The sequence below is a fragment of the Doryrhamphus excisus genome, chromosome 9 (assembly GCF_030265055.1).
Source record: "Doryrhamphus excisus isolate RoL2022-K1 chromosome 9, RoL_Dexc_1.0, whole genome shotgun sequence".
Lineage (NCBI taxonomy): Eukaryota > Metazoa > Chordata > Actinopteri > Syngnathiformes > Syngnathidae > Doryrhamphus > Doryrhamphus excisus.
In genome coordinates this window covers 4,466,777-4,485,946 of record NC_080474.1, presented here as the reverse complement: position 1 = coordinate 4,485,946, position 19,170 = coordinate 4,466,777, and the positions used below count along the sequence as shown (strand labels likewise).

At 39.5% G+C, this 19,170-nt stretch overlaps 1 protein-coding gene across 5 annotated transcripts in view; it reads right to left on the bottom strand.

The window, feature by feature from the left end:
- osbpl6 (oxysterol binding protein-like 6) overlaps positions 1–18,570 on the bottom strand; it is a 32,182-nt gene extending 13,612 nt beyond the window's left edge. For 2 of the 5 annotated variants that reach the window (XM_058082156.1, XM_058082158.1), the window contains exons 1-10: positions 18,489–18,570; positions 18,025–18,373; positions 10,361–10,562; positions 5,001–5,123; positions 4,665–4,718; positions 3,714–3,827; positions 3,445–3,615; positions 2,161–2,296; positions 1,947–2,050; positions 269–361 (exon numbers count right to left, since the gene is read on the bottom strand). In XM_058082156.1, the coding sequence (XP_057938139.1) occupies positions 269–361; positions 1,947–2,050; positions 2,161–2,296; positions 3,445–3,615; positions 3,714–3,827; positions 4,665–4,718; positions 5,001–5,123; positions 10,361–10,507 (942 nt within the window). In that variant the 5' untranslated portion in view covers positions 10,508–10,562; positions 18,025–18,373; positions 18,489–18,570. The remainder of the gene's footprint in view (positions 1–268; positions 362–1,946; positions 2,051–2,160; positions 2,297–3,444; positions 3,616–3,713; positions 3,828–4,664; positions 4,719–5,000; positions 5,124–10,360; positions 10,563–18,024; positions 18,374–18,488) is intronic. The other 3 variants (XM_058082159.1, XM_058082160.1, XM_058082157.1) reach the window with 2 other exon arrangements.
- Positions 18,571–19,170: the final 600 nt, after the last annotated feature.

Here is a 19,170-nt window from a genome sequence, read left to right as displayed (position 1 = left end):
TAAACTCCGTTTGCAGAGCAGTGGTTCAGCATCGGGCGTGCATGGAAGCGCATTCCAAGTGTTTTAGCAGCAAAGCAACATGAATATATTAGCAAGGATGGGAAAAACATTGTATGCACCAATCATAAATGAGTGGATAATCTAAGAAAAAAAAAGAAAACAGCTGATTTTGTTCGCCATTTACATGTGGTTCCCATTTTTTTGTTGGAATCTGAAAGTCATATTCCTTAAATATGATTGACAGTCACTCTAAATCAGACCTCCGTACCTGAAGCTGGAATTTTGCATCTTTGCCGACACTTTTTGTCCTCCATCTTCTGTTCAAGCGCTTCTCTTTCTTTGACAATTCTACACACGCGGTCTAGTTGGCATCAAAATATCCAAAGGGTGGCTGATTAGACAAAACACTCACACAAAAGCAAAAGTTAACGTACAAAGTGGCTGTTTGGAAGTTGCAGTGATGAACCCAACAAATGAGCAGCAAACAAAATGAGTGGTGCTAAAGCAGTTGATGGTGGGTGGAAGCGTGGCTCAGTCCGAGAAAAATTCACTTCTTATATATATCTTATATATATCTCTACTTTGATATTTTGTGAAAATGCTAAGAAGACAATACATTTCAAGAAAAAACATATTTATGCTGCTTTGTGGTACTATAGGTGAAAAGGCCTATTATCAATTTCAGTCTTTTTTCTCCTTTTTTAAAATCTCTTTTTCTTTTTAATTTTCTAAATCCATCCATCCATTTTCTGTACCGCTTATCCTCACTATGGTCGCTGGCATGTTGGAGCCTATCCCAACTGTCTTCTTAATCTTCCTAAATCTTCTTTTCATAATACTGCATTATGACTTAATTGCCATAATATTATAACTTTTTCCTTAACCAAATTATTCAAAAAAATATTTAGTGTTTTTTTTCTTTAAAGGAGACCTATTATGCTCATTTTTGGCCCTGAGTATTGAGTTGTGGATTCCTATAGAGCACTCGATAACACGCACAGAAAGCTTCCTAGATCTTCCAGAATCTGCACTTATTCCAGCTGTATTTCCTTACATTTCCAAAACGTCTGTTTTAATTTAATCCACCCATGGCACGCCTTCTGGCACAAACAATGTGGGCAGGCTTACATACCCATATAAGGCAGTCCAGCTCCCTGTGATGTCACAAGGAGCCAGTATTAGAAGAAACTCTCTGAAACTAAGCATTTAGATCCCTCCCAAACTTCTTGAAGCACTTCCTTCACCTCATTATTTGAAATGTTGGCATTGTTTAACACGATTCTAACTACATTAATAGGTCAGAAAAGTGGGAAAAGCATAATAGGTTCCCTTTAATATTTTATGTCTATGCTAATAAAATGACATAATTTTTTTTCAATTTCTGCGGTTGATGGGCTTATTAAATTGCCTGACTATTTCAGCTTTTTTTAAAGAATCTTTTTTTACTATTTACTATATTTACTATTTGGACTTTATTAATATAAAGTTTTCTGCCGCCTAATTTAGTTTATTTGGTTTCTCTCTTTTTCTTTAACATTTCAATATCATTCTACGAGAATACATTTTTGTATTATTGTGACGTTAGTCTCATAAAATTTTTACTTTTACTTTTTCAGAATTTTCCACAACGTCACCTTTATTAGTTGTTTTGTTCACTTCTCATAATATTAGGATTTATGACGGTGAGCCTTATCCACCCGGTGACTTATTATATGGGCATGCCTGGGTAAAAGCTGTACGCTTTTGTGACCAATCACACAATACATTGAGGCCGGCAAAATCCTTGTCACATTTTATTCTTGCGAGTGACGCCTGTTCAATTATATTTTTAGAATGTGCTGCACGGCGGACGAGTGGTCAGTGCGCAGGCCACACAGCTAGGAGACCCGAGTTGGATTCCACCCTCGGGCATCTCTGAGTGTGAATGGTTTGTTTGTGTGTTCCACCTGCATATCTGCAAAGTTGGGAGCTGACTGTGTCCTTTGTAGAATCTCCAGACTCTGCAATAAGCCACTCAGTTCACACAGGTTGGACTGGCAACGTGCAAGATCTGAAATAATGTTGATATGATTATGATGTCATCAAGGGGATAGAAATGCTGCGGGTAAATTGCAGGGCAGCTTTGCACTCCCAGCATGTGGGAAAAAAAACAACACACACCTTCTGCACATTTGTCCATCTCCTCAGATTCCTGCAACCAGGCAGCCACTTTGCTTTGACCGTTACTGTAGGAGCCAGGCAGGCTGCTGTTGGTGGGGACGGATGCTTGCCATAGCAAACCACTGGGTTTAGCCTGCTTTACGGTGATACAAGCAGACACGAAGGAGTTGGTATATGGATGCAGTGAGAAGAAAACAAACAAGTAAAATATCACACTTAGGGCCTGGTCTACTAAGATCCCAAATAACGAGTGCTAAATACTACATACTGTGATATCAGTGGGTGTGTTGCGGGTGGCCTATCATTGCATGGTGTATATCAGGGGTGGGCTTTTTTGACTTGCAGGCCGCATTGATTTAATGTAATTGATTTAATTTATTGTATCTGTAAAAGTGTCATGCAATGTGCTAAATGTGTTTGTGTCCCTTTTATCAGGAGCACTTTGTAAACAGCAGACACATCAAATTGATTTTTAAAAAAAGCTACTTAAACCATCAAAAGGCTCAAGCCATGATGCCAGGTTGGATGTTCATTTTAAATTAAATACTTTGGAAAGAACGGGAGGGCCGCATTCAAACACTTGGCGGGCCAGATGTGGCCCCCGGGCCGTAGTTTTCCCACCCCTGGTTTATATAATAAGAGGATTTTGAGTGTAGTATATTGCAGTTTGAATATCGCTCCGCCAGTATATGACATTTAAAATATAGTAATAATTAATTATGACTGTTTGGTGGTTGACTATGGCGTATTATTAGTAAAAAAAATATATTGAAAGACAAGTTGTATGTGGTATTCGGGTCACAAGGCATCAGTAATGACATCACATTAGATCACCTTTCACGCTGCATGGAGACTGGCCACTGAGCCACTAGATGATGTAAACAAAGAATAGTGTAAAAGTAACTATAGGGGTGCTATTTTATGTCTACAGGGTTCTAATAAAAAAAACCCTATTTTTCCACATCTTAAGGCAGCTCTTTTGTGCATGTTGGGAAGATACTGAATCTTTGGTGTAGACTATTTTCATGTATAAAGGATGCATTCACAGTATTTGTCTGGACTAATCCAGACAAAGGATTCCTTTATCCTAATGCTCAGGATTCATTTTACTTTACTTTACTCAAGTCAAGATTACAGCCATAGACAGCTATCGACCACACATTCCTGGTCATCAGTCATTGAGCTGATCATGTGACCTTTTACTAAAGAGGAAGGCAATTCACTCTTCGAGAAACACTTTCTGCCAAAGCCAAAAACAATTCGCTTAAGTCACAAGCGATGCACCTTAGCTTCATGTGCGACACTTGAAGCAGCCTGGGGGGACTCTGCAGCAGCCGATGGAGGAAAAGTCCGCATGGAGGCATCGCGAGGCGATCGCACAATCTCGTTCTGTCGGTAGAGGCGGTGATGTCGCAACTTGGACACCCAAGCGTCGAAGACCTCTTGGGATTTGACCTAACAACGTACATTGAATAGTGCTTTCAACTCAGTCATGCGCTTGACAGGTTAGTCAATACGGAAATAACAATATTGACGCCTCCTGTTCACTTTACCTTGAGGTGATAGATATGCTCCTCTGTGTCCAGGTCAATACGACGGGCCTTCTTTTTGATGGACATCACTGAGAGGCCGACGTCGATGCTGCCGTGCAGTTTGCCTTTCTGGATCTGAATCACATTGATGGATTGGCATTTTTTCAATACTTATCGAAATTAAACAAGGAACGTTTGCAGCTGACATGATGAACTAACTGACCATTTACCAAAGACCATAGAATGTTATAAACGCTAGTTTTTTGGATCTGTTAGCTATCAGAGTCTATGTGTCTTTGTGTGTTGGAGAAGGCCTTCTATTCACTATTAATTTGCATAATTTACAATCGACAACAAATAGTTATATACGTATAACCCAGGGGTGGCGGCCCGGGGGCCATTTACCAACCACAGCTATTTTGTTCATTGGCTCTCTGCAAATTGTAAAAATACAATTCAAATCAATGTAAAGTCATAATATTAAAATAATAATATTTGCATAAAAAATTTTAAAAATTAAGAAAAATGTGAGAAACGAACAACACAAAGAAAAAGTTTCAATTTTGCATCTTTTTTTTCTAGTGGCTCAAATGTGACATGACACAATGATATTTCAATGATAACAAATAGCGAATATCAAAATTATTGACCAGCAAAATGTGTTATTGTGACAGGCCTAACCCAGCCTTATTACCTGCATTTAATTAGTGACAAATAAGTGGCATCTACTACCAATTATACTTAAAAGGCTGTAAATTATTAATTCATTAAATCATTCAGTTCATGATTCTCTTCACTGTTTTCCTTTAACTTTTACATTTATAAGTCAGCCCGTTTTGTGGGTGTAATTTCAATGGTGTAACATACCACGCGAGAACACGTTGAACACTTGCTGCAAACATTCCTACTGACTCATTGTTGCCAGGCTGGCCTGCTTCTTGCCTGCAGGGGGGTTGAGTCAGGGCTACTTACATCAATGGGAGACTTGGAGTACTTCAGGATACCATTGTCCAGAACAAAAAATCGCTGCAGAGGGAACAAAACAACAACAATATGTTGGTTAAAATTGAACCATTATGGTTCCCAAGTGAGAAATCCTATGTTTGCAGCTGTGTTAGCTTTAATTTAGATGTGCTGCTCTCAAAATGGCACATTGTGTGCCGGTTATGTGCAGTGGCTAGGGACTCATTTGGCGTGTCTGCAAAGAAAGCAGCCAAATAAATATCCGGTTTACCTCGTGAAACTGTTACTTTCATCCATCGGTACTGCTTGAAAGTGTAGCAACAAAACATGCAGAGTAAAAGCTACCTTGTGCCAGCCTTTGAGGGGCCATTTCCGCTTCTTCAGCATAAACCCCTCATGTTTATCTGGTCTCTGGACATTGCTCTGACCGATTTTCAGCCCCTCGATGATTTCCCAGCTGTCTGCTTCCTGAAGTAGAACAAAAGCATGCAGTGTCAGAACTAATCAGCTCATCCCTCCAGAAGGAATATAGACAACAGAGATGCACAAAAAATGAAGGAAACCCTTGCAATGTCTGTGCTTCCTCTTGCTCTCTTGAGTATTTCCCCTCCATTAGCTTCCTCCTGACTACGCTCTTCTTGCCTTTAGTGGGTCTGTAAATCAAAGTGACGTCTCTGGCGCAAAGGGATAGCAGATTCGGGCATCCATTCATTTTCTATGCCGCTTATCCTCACTAAGGCCTAGCCCAGCTGTCTTCAGGCGAGAGGCGGGGTATACCCTGGACTGGTGGCCAGCCAATCACAGGGCAGCATTGTTTTTGGAATGTGGGAGGAAACCAGAGTGCCCGGACAGGTGATACCCCACACTGCCCTGAAAGGACGGCATCAGAGTCAAAGGTCTTCTCTTCAACTCTTTGGTCTCATCTTTGATTGTGTATTGATTTTTTATAAAATGTGCAAATAATACATAATACATAATACAGTTGAATCAGCAGTGATGTATGATGACTGTCACACTACAGCAGGGGCTCTCAAAGGGTAACAACCTGGGACACACATTTTCCAATGGTCATTAGTTTAAGTCATGCCGCAGTTTAAAAAAAAAAATTTATCCCTTCATTTAAGTAATTCTTATTTTTATTGTTAAATTTTTATTAAATATATATATATTTTTTTACACTATGAAGTCATTTTTCAATGTATTTCTTTTCACATTGGTGTCCTTAAATTGGTGACTTATTTATTTAGATTTTTTTATACATTTTTATTTATATTTAGTTCCACTTTTAGTACATTATTATTATTATTATTTTATTTTTAGACTTCTTTAAGGCATTTTTGTTTTTATTTATTTTTATTTGGTTACACTTTTATATATTTCTTTTTATTGTCATATTTGACTCATACGTATTTTTTCTTTTACTTTAGATATTTTTTACACTTATTATTTATTTATTTCTATTTATGATTTCACAATTGTATAAAATCATTTGTGTTGTAATTTGTTTTAATTTGTTGCCGTTTTATTTAAGTACATTTTTATTGGTATTTATTTGTCTCATTTGTTTACACTATTCACTATTACCGGAGTACCCGAAGAAAACCCATGCATGCATGAGAGATGGCCGAGGGTGGAATTGAACTCGGATCTCCTAGCTGTATGGCCTGCACGCTAACCACTCATCCGCCGTGTAGCCTGAGACAACAGCTTGTTTAATCAAAAGACCAGCTGAACAGATCTGCTTGGTAATGAGGTCATGTGTCTTCTGTGAACACGCCTTGCCCTCCTATGAGGGGTCTTACGCTAGTGGGGATGTGGAGGCACAACTTCATTAGCAAAAAGCACATCATCATTGAAAGCAATTACTGTATATATTGTACTGTAAAAAGGAGGTGGTTGCCTCATACTCAGTAAGCAGTAAGGTCATTATCGAGTCCACTGCTTGATGGGCTATGAAACGATCAATACATGAATGCTTTACAGCCTCAGACATGAGGGTGCACGCTCCCTAACTGGCAATGGGAGAATCCCTTTCCGCATTTCCCGTGTGTTACACCACCCATAAGACCGCATGCAGTGCCTAAATTGTTGAGGGTTTGCCGGAAGACCAAACAAGGTGACCCCTACTGAGAAGGTTCTGCAGGGATGAGTGGGATGGTTAAAGGTCATGTGATGAATCCATGAGTGGGTGTAGAGTCTGGCTCATTGAAATTGCAGTCAGGTTTCAAGTTCAGTACTTTAGACTCCCTTAAGCAGCTTTCGACTTTTTCTTTAGTGACAACTTTAGTTCTTTCACCCTGAAACCAAAATGTATGTAATTTTCTGCACCCTGTTCACAGATTGCATAGCTGACTAATCTAAACCTGAATGACTTGGTCCTTCATGCAAATTTGCAACCGTCATAACAAATCATCCGGTTTATTTATTTATTTGCATCAAGGTGTCCAAACTTTTTCCAGCGACTGCAACACAGTGAAAAAAATGTGACTTTTTTACTGCAAATATTTTAACTTTATTCTCATAAAATGTCATATTTTCCATTAAATTTTTAAATGTTACAAAAAATATAGAAATATAATTTAATATAATAAACAAGAATATTTGCATGTGAATCAGGAACTTTCCGTGTTATCCATGAGCCACGTGTGTGCTATAATGTTGCCACGTATGCACTGCAGCTGTCCTCACATTGCACACGGTCTCTTAAAACTCTTAAAACACTATACAGAACCTCCAATTTTCTATAGTACCATACTTGCCTGTACAGATATTACAAAATTAACAATAATAATAATTTAGCAACGCGGCAACGCATATTGTTAAAGTTTCTGTGATGGCCGACTGTGAAGTAGGGCTGCGCGCTACACACTCGGTCGCCGTGCAGCCGCCTCCAAATATTGATATTTTTAAAATATCGATATATTGCCTAGCTCTACCGTGAAGCAGTGAAGGATTCAGGCTGAGAGTGTGTGTGTCTTATAGTGTCTGTAGATGCTACAATAAAAATAATAATAAATAATAAAGTAGTAAAGCAAACAGAACTCTGGTATCATAGTAATATACGTATCAGCACATATCCAAATTCAGGTATTAGGTATTAGAGCTTGCATGTTTTCCCCCTGTTGGTGTTGTACTCTAAATAGCCCTCAGGGGTGAATGAAGTGAATAAATGGTTGTTTGTTTATGTGTGTCCTATGACGGACTGGTGAACGGTGCACGATGTACCCCACTCACATGGGATAGGCTCCAACCCCAATAAAGCGTTTCTTTAAATGGACAGATGCAAGTGTTGTGATTTGTAGACATATACCTGTAGACATACTCTAAATGTTGTGAAAGCACTGAATCAAACTATTACATTAACACTCTTACTGAGCAAGGACAAACACTCCTCCCGGACACGTCAGGCTAAATCAGCACTATAAATATCTGTGCAGCGTCCCACTTCGGGTGAGTTTCTCATGCACACATCTTTGGGAGGAGCCAACAATGTACACAGAGGAGTACTGTTACAAAGTGCTAAAATCAGTCAGTGATGAATCTTTACTGATTCATAAACTCACCTACTATTGAGTCTGAGGGGGTACCACACACGATTAATGTGGACATTGCACACAAATTAAACTTTAAAGATTGCATCCCACACATCCTGTTGACCAGTAAATACTGCAATGAAGATTGTAAAAAGTGGTAACACTTATTCTTCTGTTGAAATTGTCAGCGCACAAGAGCATCAACTGTGCAGTGTCCTTTAGGGAGTATAATGCATCCATTATGCATGCCAAAAAAGCACAAAAGACTGTAACTGGCCATGGAATCAGAAAAGGAAAAAAGCTTCCTGATTTATGACCTTGACCTTGAATGTATTTTTTGTCAAAGAGTCCATCTTTTGAAATGTTAGACTGTCCAATATTGTTACATTCCGCATACGCATTTGAGGGCCGACAAATGAGAAATAACATTAGGATTCAAAAAGTGTTAATGTACAAGCAAGTCTGTGTTTACTGCAGGTAGCGCCACTGATTGCTCTCTGGAGGGTCTCCAGAGTGAACAGTAGTCGTCAGCAGATGGCGAAAGTGTCAAGTATTGATTTCTGAAAATAAGGTCCAAATCTCATTGAGGCTTCCTATCTAGAAAATGCCCTGCTAACATTTTTTTTTTTTTCAAAATCCGAAGCCCAGCCAAGCTTGCGGAGTCCTCAGAGAGGGTAACCGTGCACAGAACAGGCAAAACACAAAACACTGCCATCATCATCAGGAATGCTCACACAAAATGGGTCTGAGGTGCAGCCTCCATCTTTCCAGCCTTGACAAAACTGGACGTCAGAATGTGTCAACAATATTCCTTCCTTGGTTGATAGATGTAGCAGGTTTGGCTACAGGGATTCTGCTGCACCATTTGGCCACATTAAATAATTCATTTGGGTTTTATCTGAAGATAAATACACAGGACAAAGATTTAATTTGTTGCTATGTTGCTAACTATGGGATTTCAGTGGGATCATAGGATTTGATTTTTTATCGCAAATTATTACCACAAATATGTATCACCATACGGCCAAGCAACTTGCCCACATATCAATCCGCTGAATCGAATGCCCAATTAAAGCATTCATGTGTTGGTGACTCAGACTCAGAATTGATAGCAGCTCTTTTCAAGGTGGGACACTATGGACAGATTCCGGCCATGGGATCATTACATCATGGGATCGTTACATCATTTTTTGTGGTTTATTAGTTTATAGAACGAGCAAAGAACAATGAACAACTCCGTAACTTTGACAAAGGTGAGAAACGCTATTGAATTTAAAAAAAGAAATTATAGAAAAGTAAGACGGTAGTGTCTGTTACAATAGAAATGTAATTTAAAGAATAGCACTGATCATAAATAATTGGAAAAATGTATAATTAATGCAAGTGATTGCTATCACAGCATAAAACTCTGTCCTGGTAAATTATATGATGCATTCCAATGTAATCTTGTATGCATGTTTGAAATAACCCAAACTCAATGTGATATTAAATGTTAATTTATCAATTTAATTCATTATTCATACATATTTTGCATTATTTTCTGCATGTGTTTATGTGAATATTTTCTGGTTGTTTGGTTGGAACAAATTAATAATATTTGCACTACTTCTAATGGTAAAAATGTAATGTTTTTTGTAAGCGGTGAATTTGGTCGGATCGTTTGGAATGGATTAATGACGAAAATCATGTACCTGACTTTTTCTAATTACATTTTAAAAGATTAAGGCGAAAAGAAACCTCAGAAGATAACGTTAATTTCAGTTGATGAAATACTCTGGCCTTTCCACCCGTGCGCAAACTCTTATCAAGAGCCATTAAGGAACAAGGGAGGGTGTTTAACTGCCTGTATTATCCAGCATCAAGGATTCAACTGCTCGCTTCCTACAGGGTTCAGCTCTCATCAAACCAACTCTCTTTCCTTCAATAAGACTACAAGCTCCCACGCAGTGTACCAGAGCATGCCATACACCGTAACGGCACCAAGCCTCCGCCAGTCCCTTATAAAACATTCAGAGCCTGGTGCCGAAATAGGAAAGCGACGTCATGACTTCCACTTTCATTGCTGTTTTCTGGAGTGGCATTAAGTTCAGTTAAGTTAAGGGCAGTCGGGAAAGATTAACATGTTTCTACTGCAGCTGCTGTAATGTTTGCCGGGGCTTGAAAGGTACCTACCTGCCGGCTGTCTCGCTGGGACGAGGAAGAGGAGGATGCACTCTTGTGAACCGGCGTGGAGATCTTGTTAACCGTCACATAGCTCCTCTCCTCAGAGCTCAGGGCGCGGCCGTGGGCGCCTCGCTGGGGGTGTTGGGAGTGGGACATTGTAGAAAGCAGGAAACTCTGCAGATTAGGTGGTTACTTGCTGATGGCTCATCATCTGAAACACAGCAGTCAGGAAGTTCATGTTAAGTATTGGTGCCGAGTAAGGGTGTCACAAGGTATCACAAAATCTTGCAAGATTAAAACGTGACAAGATTTCTCGTTTGGAAAAAAAAACGCCTTGTAGGCACTAGGCTTAGAACAGTAAATGATAGGGATTTCCGATATTGGCTTTGTCGATAATGTCCAACTCTCAATTTCCAATACCGATATCAGCCAATACCGTTATGTGTAACATGACATATCTCCTGTGGTGGAATGGACACATATCTTATGGACACATATAATATCGGTCTTAATGATCGGGAAAAAATAATTATCCTCCTAACTGTATTTGTCCTACTATTTATAGTATTCCAATGTATCCTTGGAAGTACACTACCGCTCAAAAGTTTGGGATCATTTAGACATTTTTTGGCTTTTTTTGGAGATGGCTTTTTCTTGGCAATCCTGCCATGAAGTCTGAAGTTGCCACTTCACTGTTGATACTGACACTGGTGTTTGACGGGTACTATTTAGTGTAGTAGGCGTCTTTGTCTTTAACTACACACTCTCAGATATTTGTCTTCTTGCACAGTTGTGCATCGGGGCCTCCCACTTCTTTTTCTGTTCTTGTTAGACCCAGTTTGTGGGTAGTGGTTTTCAGTTTTAGTTTAGATTTTTAGATGGGTTTTCTAATAATCTATTAGTCTTATAAAATGATTAACTTGGATTAGCAGCCATACCGGGAGATTGATGCAGAGGACTGACAGTTAGTAGGCCTCTATGCAAAAATGAAGATTGTTCTTTGAAAATCATCTGATTAATATTAATTGTTTATGAAATGGGAAAAATGGTTTGTAAAATACATGAAAATGTGTTTTTCTTTGGAAAACAAAGACATTTGCCAGTGATCCCAAACTTTTGAGCAGTAGCGTATGTCACTACAAAAACAAAATGAGAAGACTTTTCACAGCACTACTTGAGGTATTGAACCACCAACCATGCAATCCCCAAGCCAAGTACCCACGGCCAAATCAATGTGAGCCACTGTCGCCCCAATTTCTGCGGGAGATCCTCATTATTACTATGAGCAAACAGATTGCAGGGATGTTCTCAAGCTAATGTGCTTGGCATTAAATCAAAGATTATCACGAGTGAGAAAGATCAATGTGACCACCAGAGAAACAATCGTATGATCACTTCATGTCAATCTCCCAGTTAATCAGATCAACCAAGACTAGTCTAAATCCGTTCCTATTTCCATGACCAAAAGTATACACTGAATTGTCAAATACGGTAAATCGGGATTTTATGCAGTGTGCTACTATTTTTCTGAGCATTTTGCAGATGGTGGATTAATTTGCAGAGGACAGTTAATCATTCTCAATTATTAATGATCTCTGTTTAATATCAAATGTAATTCACTTTAATAGAATTTCCCTTTTCTCTGTGTCAAATGAATTATTTTTTGCGTAAATTTTATGTGTGGGATTTTGGAGCTGGATAAAATTATCATAATTTGATTTTAAAAAGGTTTCAGGAATTTAAAAATGTCAGTCGTTTCCTGATGATATGGCTTACGGTAGAAAAGTTCTAACGGCATTGAAGGCAACTCTACAGTCCAGGTTGTCTTAGACAACGTTTTGCCTCCAAGAAGGCTACATCAGTTCAAGCTCAATGACTAGATAGGAAAGCTCTGGTTTGACTAGACAGGAGAATTTGGTGCAAGTTTGAATGTATTTATGTGCCAACAGCACAGTTTTCATATAATTTGTTGTTTAAGATTTTGTTTGAAATATTTTTCCTCTGTTCTTGTACACTGTCTCAGTTATCATACAATAGTGCACATACCCTTTGGTACGTTGAATCTTCTTTATTCAGCCATCTTGGATCACACACCCAACACCACGATACTTTGTTTGCACATATACATACTACGGTTTTCGTACGATGTAACAACGTCCGATTTGCAACCATCCAGTGGTTTTAGCCAAATTGTTAATGTCTGTCAAGCCATGGGGAAACTCCAGTCTACCGAGCAGCTCTGCACACCTCAGCATTACGCACTCAACTATGCACTACACTCACACACTATAATCTATTATTCAGATCCTTTAACGTCACCATCCCTTCACCGTCTTAAGCCAACTAAGATCTCAGATGAGTCTTGTCCCATATACTCTAGTGGTGTGTGGTGCTAAGCCTATTTAATAGAACCGCATAAGGTAGCAAAGGTGAGAGGCGCCAACTTCTATATCTACATATATGCTTTATGGGTTTTATTTTGCTTTGTAAATTCCGCACTATTGAGCGCACCTGAATATTTGAGGAAAAAAAAAATATGCATATAGGTAATAACCCACAAGTGTCTACTTTATAACACAGGAAGACACACTATAAACATTGCAATCCTATCTTCACTTGGTGTTGCCAGTGTCACTCGTTAGCGCCAATGAGATGTGAGAAGTTTTTAATTGAAGTTCAACAGCTGCTGCAGTACAAGCAGAAACTATAGTAATTCTACACTTGATCAAACTTACTTAAGACATGTGAGATCAAAAGACTAGTATAGTAGCTTCTATGGTGGAAAGGCACTACTTTCTGTTCCTGTACTCTAAGTATTATGGGAACTGTAGTTATTTTAGCCATAAATTACCACATCATTGCTTAAGCAGTAGGGTTCAGCGTATAAAAAAATATCAGTTTATAGTCTGGGAATTATAGTAATTGTATCTTCCCGCACTTCTCATTTGCAAAAGGTTACTGAAACTAACCTTTGCACATCCTTATCCTGTTTAGTGTCACAGGGAGCTGTAGAGTAGTGGTTAGCGCGCAGGGCTCACAGCTAGAAGATACGACTTCAATTCCACTCTCGGCCATCTCTGTGTGGAGTTTTCTCCAGGTACTCCAGTTTCCTCCCACATTCCAAAAACATGCTAGGTTAAATGGCGACTCCAAATTATCCATAGGTATGTGAGTGTGAATGGTTGTTTGTCCCTGTGATGTGCCCTGTGATTGCCCAGGGTGTACCCCGCCTACCGCTTGAAGACAGCTGGGATAGGCTCCAGCACATGGAAAATGAATGAATGAATATTTCCAATGCAATCAGCAATAGCTCAAATTCATCAATGCTGCACTAAATGCAGTGCATTAAATTGTTGAGTCTCTCTACCTTGTAAGAGCACACAAGATATCACATCGGAGTTTAGTAGTCAAATTTGTGAGCAGAGCTGTCTGATTGGCTCCTCTTTGGATGGGCTGCAAGGTTGCTCCATATGAAGACAGTAGCAATGCGAGGGATTCTCAGCTCAGGACTTGATTAGTCATGAGCTTAATCTTCTAAATCCAGGCACCATGATTATGGCTCTCTGAGCACAGGGACACACAGCAAGTACCACAACAGCTGTGACACTATCTAAGCACTCCAAGAAAACAACTCTATCCAAAAAAATGTGTTCTAACTTTGCATGATGTATATGTTACTCCAGTGATTATTGTATATTGGCATGCTATAGGTACATAATCTACAATTGTTATAATTTCAAGACACTTCAGAACTATGAGGCCTTCAATGACATTAAGAAAGGCAATAGCAAGCATAAGAGCAACATGAGGCGATGTTCTTCTCATACCTCAAGTTGCTGAGTGTCACTTCCACTTCCCCACGCCGTGCGACATCGATGCTTGACTATCACATTGAGTTAACTCATTAATGCACTAGTGATGTTTCCCTTCATATCAGGGGATTTGCAAGTTACATAATAACGCACAACTGCTGTTGTAACTTGTTCAAAGTTAAAGTAGATGTGGTCTTCTATGACAAAAAAATATCAAATAAATGTGAGTAATTAATTTTTTAAAAAAATTCTATTTTTGGCCCAGTAACACTTGGGTTATGCTTCATCCTCAGACTCCTCCCCTTCTCTCTTCAATTGCCATTGTTTATTCGTGACAAAGTATGCTCACAAGCAACATTCATAGAAGCACAATCCAGGTTCATGCCCTATAATACGCCTTATACGCACTTATTTATTATATAAAAGTGGCATCACGGTGTAGCCTTTAGACACATAGACTCATATATGCTGTACATTTTGTGCTTGATTATCACATATTTATATAGAATTACAGACATGGGGTGAATTTTCTACCAACTTCATCAACAAATGTAACCGATATCTTATTGAATTGAATCAAATTGTATCTTTGTACATTGCATCGAATCGCTCAGTTTTTTAAAAAATATCATATTATATTTTTAATTGAGAAAACAAAACAACAAAAACAAAGACATTGACATCTGTACTAATTACAGTATATGTAGCTGCAAGGCATGTCACAAGGTCTCATGTAACAAGTAACACAACAAATCTCATCTAAAAAGGTCAATATTGGTGGTGCATGATGCACAGGAGAAATGTCTCCTGGAAGTGGAAGGGTGCCAAACCCCTGCACACCACCCCGCGTTATTTCCTCATAACCGTTTTCAGTTAGCAGTTATTTTCACCTCGAAGCTCGTGAAATGTTGAAATCAGCAACAACAACAACAACAGTCATTGTCCTTTTCTATTGTGTTGGTGAACACACCCTGTATTTCTTAATGCTGTCGGAAATGTTTCAGAGAAATACATTTTTCATTATCATCACCGGGGAAGACTTTACAATAAATGACAAGCAACCTCTGACAACTTAACAACTATTATACAAAACAAGCAGACGCTCAAATATGCCTGTAAAGTTAGAATTTGAATATAAATGACAAAATCTGTGTCAGGCTCGAGAGGCTTTGGAATCAGAAGGTAACAGTTCATGTCCTGCTGCAGACAAAATTACATTACAACCTTGAGATACTCGTCTCCTTCCTGACTACTTTTGAGGTGCCCTTGAGCAAGGAATTCAGCTGAGGGGTTGAATATTGTGCAGCCCATTACAGTGACATCACCACGTGCATGCATGCATGCATGCATGCGTTAGGGTTGCTTCTCACAACACACACAGAGCCGCAGAGTGTAAATGAAATGAAATTCATATAATAAATAACTGTTATTTGTAGTTGCAGTTTTTGTCAGCTCTCTTCTTGGCAAATATTCCTCGCTTCATGAATTGTTTCCACTTTGATGGGTTTAATTAGGGTGGAAAAAAATCAGCAGCATAACAGCAATCTGCTCTCCAGAATAATCTTTGAACAAGATAATGCCCTCAGGGTCTCGGTTGGAAAATATGCTATGACCTTAATGGGGGGGTGGTGAAAAGTCAACATTCTCCTTCAGAGAGGAAATACAGCATTAGGATTAAAGCTCATCTTAATAAGAGCAGCGTCACAAGATCGGAGCCAAACCTTGACAACAACAGCATGTTACACAAGGAAGTTGGACATTAACAAGTATAATAAGGGCAAAAACATCTTCCTGTTTATATTGCCACCACATGGAAACACCCTCAGTATCACTGGAACAACATACTCTCAACAACAATCCAACTAAAGTAAGCTCACTTTCTTGTTGTATTATTCAAGTGTGAACAACACTTATTTACACTCATTCATATTTCAGGGTCTGCCAGAACTTACAACTGGTGAATTATGCACATGGATCCATGAAGGCCAGCAGATGTCAGGTGACATCAGGGGACAGCCAGGGGGAGTCAGTATTATTCTTGCCTAAATCGTAGCATGAAATGGATAAATGAAGTACAATACAAATTTAAAGCATTCAGAAAACAAGCCACAGACTTGATAGCGAGAACAACAGGCTTTTCTTGCAGGTTTGAATGATCTCACAACAGGCACAATAATCCCTGACACTGGCTACTGCTGCATCCGTAGCCCACGAAACTCAGCTCTGAACCCCCGACATCACTTCTTGTCTGTTCACTCAGCTCCTCTAGCACCAGAAGACATTTACAGCAACACATGAGCAGAAATCTTATTTATGTGTTACAGGTCTTGTTTTGTCTTTCTATGTCTAATATATTGGGTAATAAGAGTGTAAATGTGACTAACTATGAAAATAACCCATTTATAAATAAGGAACCCTACTTCTCCAGCAGTTATCTGCAGCTGTGTGTCGGAAGGATGCCCAATTGAGTCTTCACTGTATGTCAATCCTCTCCCACTCAAGCTCAAAAGTCACCCAGAAAGTCACTTCACTTCACTTCGATGGTGTACCAAGCGAATCGCACAGACAAGAATAACAGACATAGGGTCATTTGATTATTTTTGACCAGCCTAAGACCCGCGACCCACTTTTGGGTCCCAACCCGCCAGTTAAAAACCAGTGCTGTACGCTCTTTTTTGTTTTCTTCTGGTTTTCTTGTGCACTTAGGTGGAATCGCATTACATGCAAAGAGAAAAACACTTTCCAGCAGTGCTTCTCAAATAGTAGGGTGAGCCCTCCTGGAGGGGGGAGTGCTAGAGGCAGGAGTGATGAACTCTGACATTTTTTTTTCACGGTTAGCAGGTCTGTTAGTGTCTTTGTTTATGCTTGAACGATGCTGGTGCATCTCATACAGTGGTTTGCACACACAGATAAATGAATAATAATCAGTTCTCAATAGTATTTTGAATCGATTCTGTACCCATGGTGGGCATGAAAGAAAATAACCGAGAACCACTGCTTTACAGTCATTGCAAACTGGAAAAAACTCGACCAAGCACACTGCTCTGTGGCGCGTGTCATCAGTGCCGCACAGATATCGTTATTGGCAAAAAAACAATACTGACATGATCACATATCTTTTTTTTTTTTTTTACAATGTCTATAGCATTGAACATCCCGAATAATGACAAATATGATTTATATAGCACTCTTTAAAGTAAAGGCGCAGTTCAGTTATTACTGTGTGAATAAAAGGGAATTTTGCACCAGAAAACATTGAGCCACCAGCAAGTGGGAGGAAAGAATGTTCATGAAAAACTCAAAATATTGTCCACCCATCTCTTTCCTCCCATTCATTCATGTGATTTGGTGCTATTTGAAACAACTGCAAAGTCACTGGCTGACCTTTACAGCAAAAACTGCCAGATATTGGAGAAGCAATCCTATAAAGTGACAGAAGTTGGATAACTTTCTTTACGGGCAAGCAGCCAATACCCTCACGAATATGAATGGATTATTAACGCTGACGATGAAAAGGTTCAAAGGTCACATGAATAGTCTTGTTAAGAAAGCCTCTGTAGTTTGCATGTAAAGAAAGGACGTTTAGGACTGGTCTTGCTCATCTACAGGGCTCTTGTTTTAAGAGATAGACATGCGCATAGATTAAAAAGACTAAAAGTGATGACATGACACACTTAGCAGAAGCTAGCGAAGTCACCTAGGTGGTCATGTCTGTCTGGTCCACGGTGATGCAAATACTAAAGGATGCTAGGGTCTCCCCAGCTTGCGGGGATGTGGACGCCTCCATTCAAAGCTGCATCATATTACACGGATCTCTATTCGACTACCAAAGAGTGGTCTTGACGTAGCGTATTTCCTTACCACAGATGCGGTGGTGGTGTAATGACAATGTCTTTACAGTTCTTGGCGCAGGAAACAATCGAGCTGTTCTCCCCTTCTGCCTGCTCGGCGATGGCAGAGCTCTCAAAAAGGCGAGCCGTTTTGACGAAAGCCCAAATCCAGTACGTCAATTTCCCCCAGCAGACATGTTTTGTACGGACGCCAGGGCACAGAGGGAAGTCAAAAAAGTGCTGTGTTTGCCCGTTTCCTCCAACGCGAGTTGTGATGCTCGGCTCGGCTCAGCCGCACTCTGTTTAGCTCCTCCCTGCTGCAGCCTCGGCTTTGGGCGGGAAGAAAGCAGCGGAATGGAGTACATCATGGCGGACACCTGCTGTTCCCAAAACATGGCAATGGAGTCATGCGAGGCATATACTGTACAATAGAAAATAATTTGCTCATGACACGAAATAAAGTTTGAGGAAAAACCACAAAATGGAAATACTCACTTAATAAACCACTTTGGTAATACTGCTCACATATTTTGAAAAGACTCTAAAATTGAAGTGATAACACTATTTACACTAACTAGGTAGACGCCATCTTGATTGTGACGTCACGTCAAACACGTGCAGCCATGAACTCACAGCACTGCCAATAAAGTGACTTATTCAATAACACCATAATAACATTCACTGGTATTGTGACTATGACATAACACTCATACAAGGCATAGAAAATGGATGGATGGCCAAAAAATGTTATGTTTTTTTGTCAGTATGTGACTTAAAAATGAAAGACCAGTTAGCTCTGGAAATAAACCTGATTGTATTATTCTAAAATTGGTAGAATAGATCTAGTAAAATAAATAGAACACTCCCAAGTGACACCGGTAACCGGATGCATGCAACAAGCCTTGAGGAATATTCCCAACAATGATAACATTCACTACTATTGTCTTGCAAGGCATATGGTATGTTTTACTGACAGTAATAGCTACACCTCCAAGCTAGCACATCAGTTCGTAGGAGAAATGTGAAATTGACACTGTGACAAGCTTTTTCACGGTCCAACATTCATTTCCTTCTGCGGAGCTGGAACATTTGCCTCACAAAGTTGGTCGATTGCACGAGGCGAATGATGTGTTTTGGAAATAAGAGCAAAACCTTGCACCGTCTCCTTGAGTTTTCC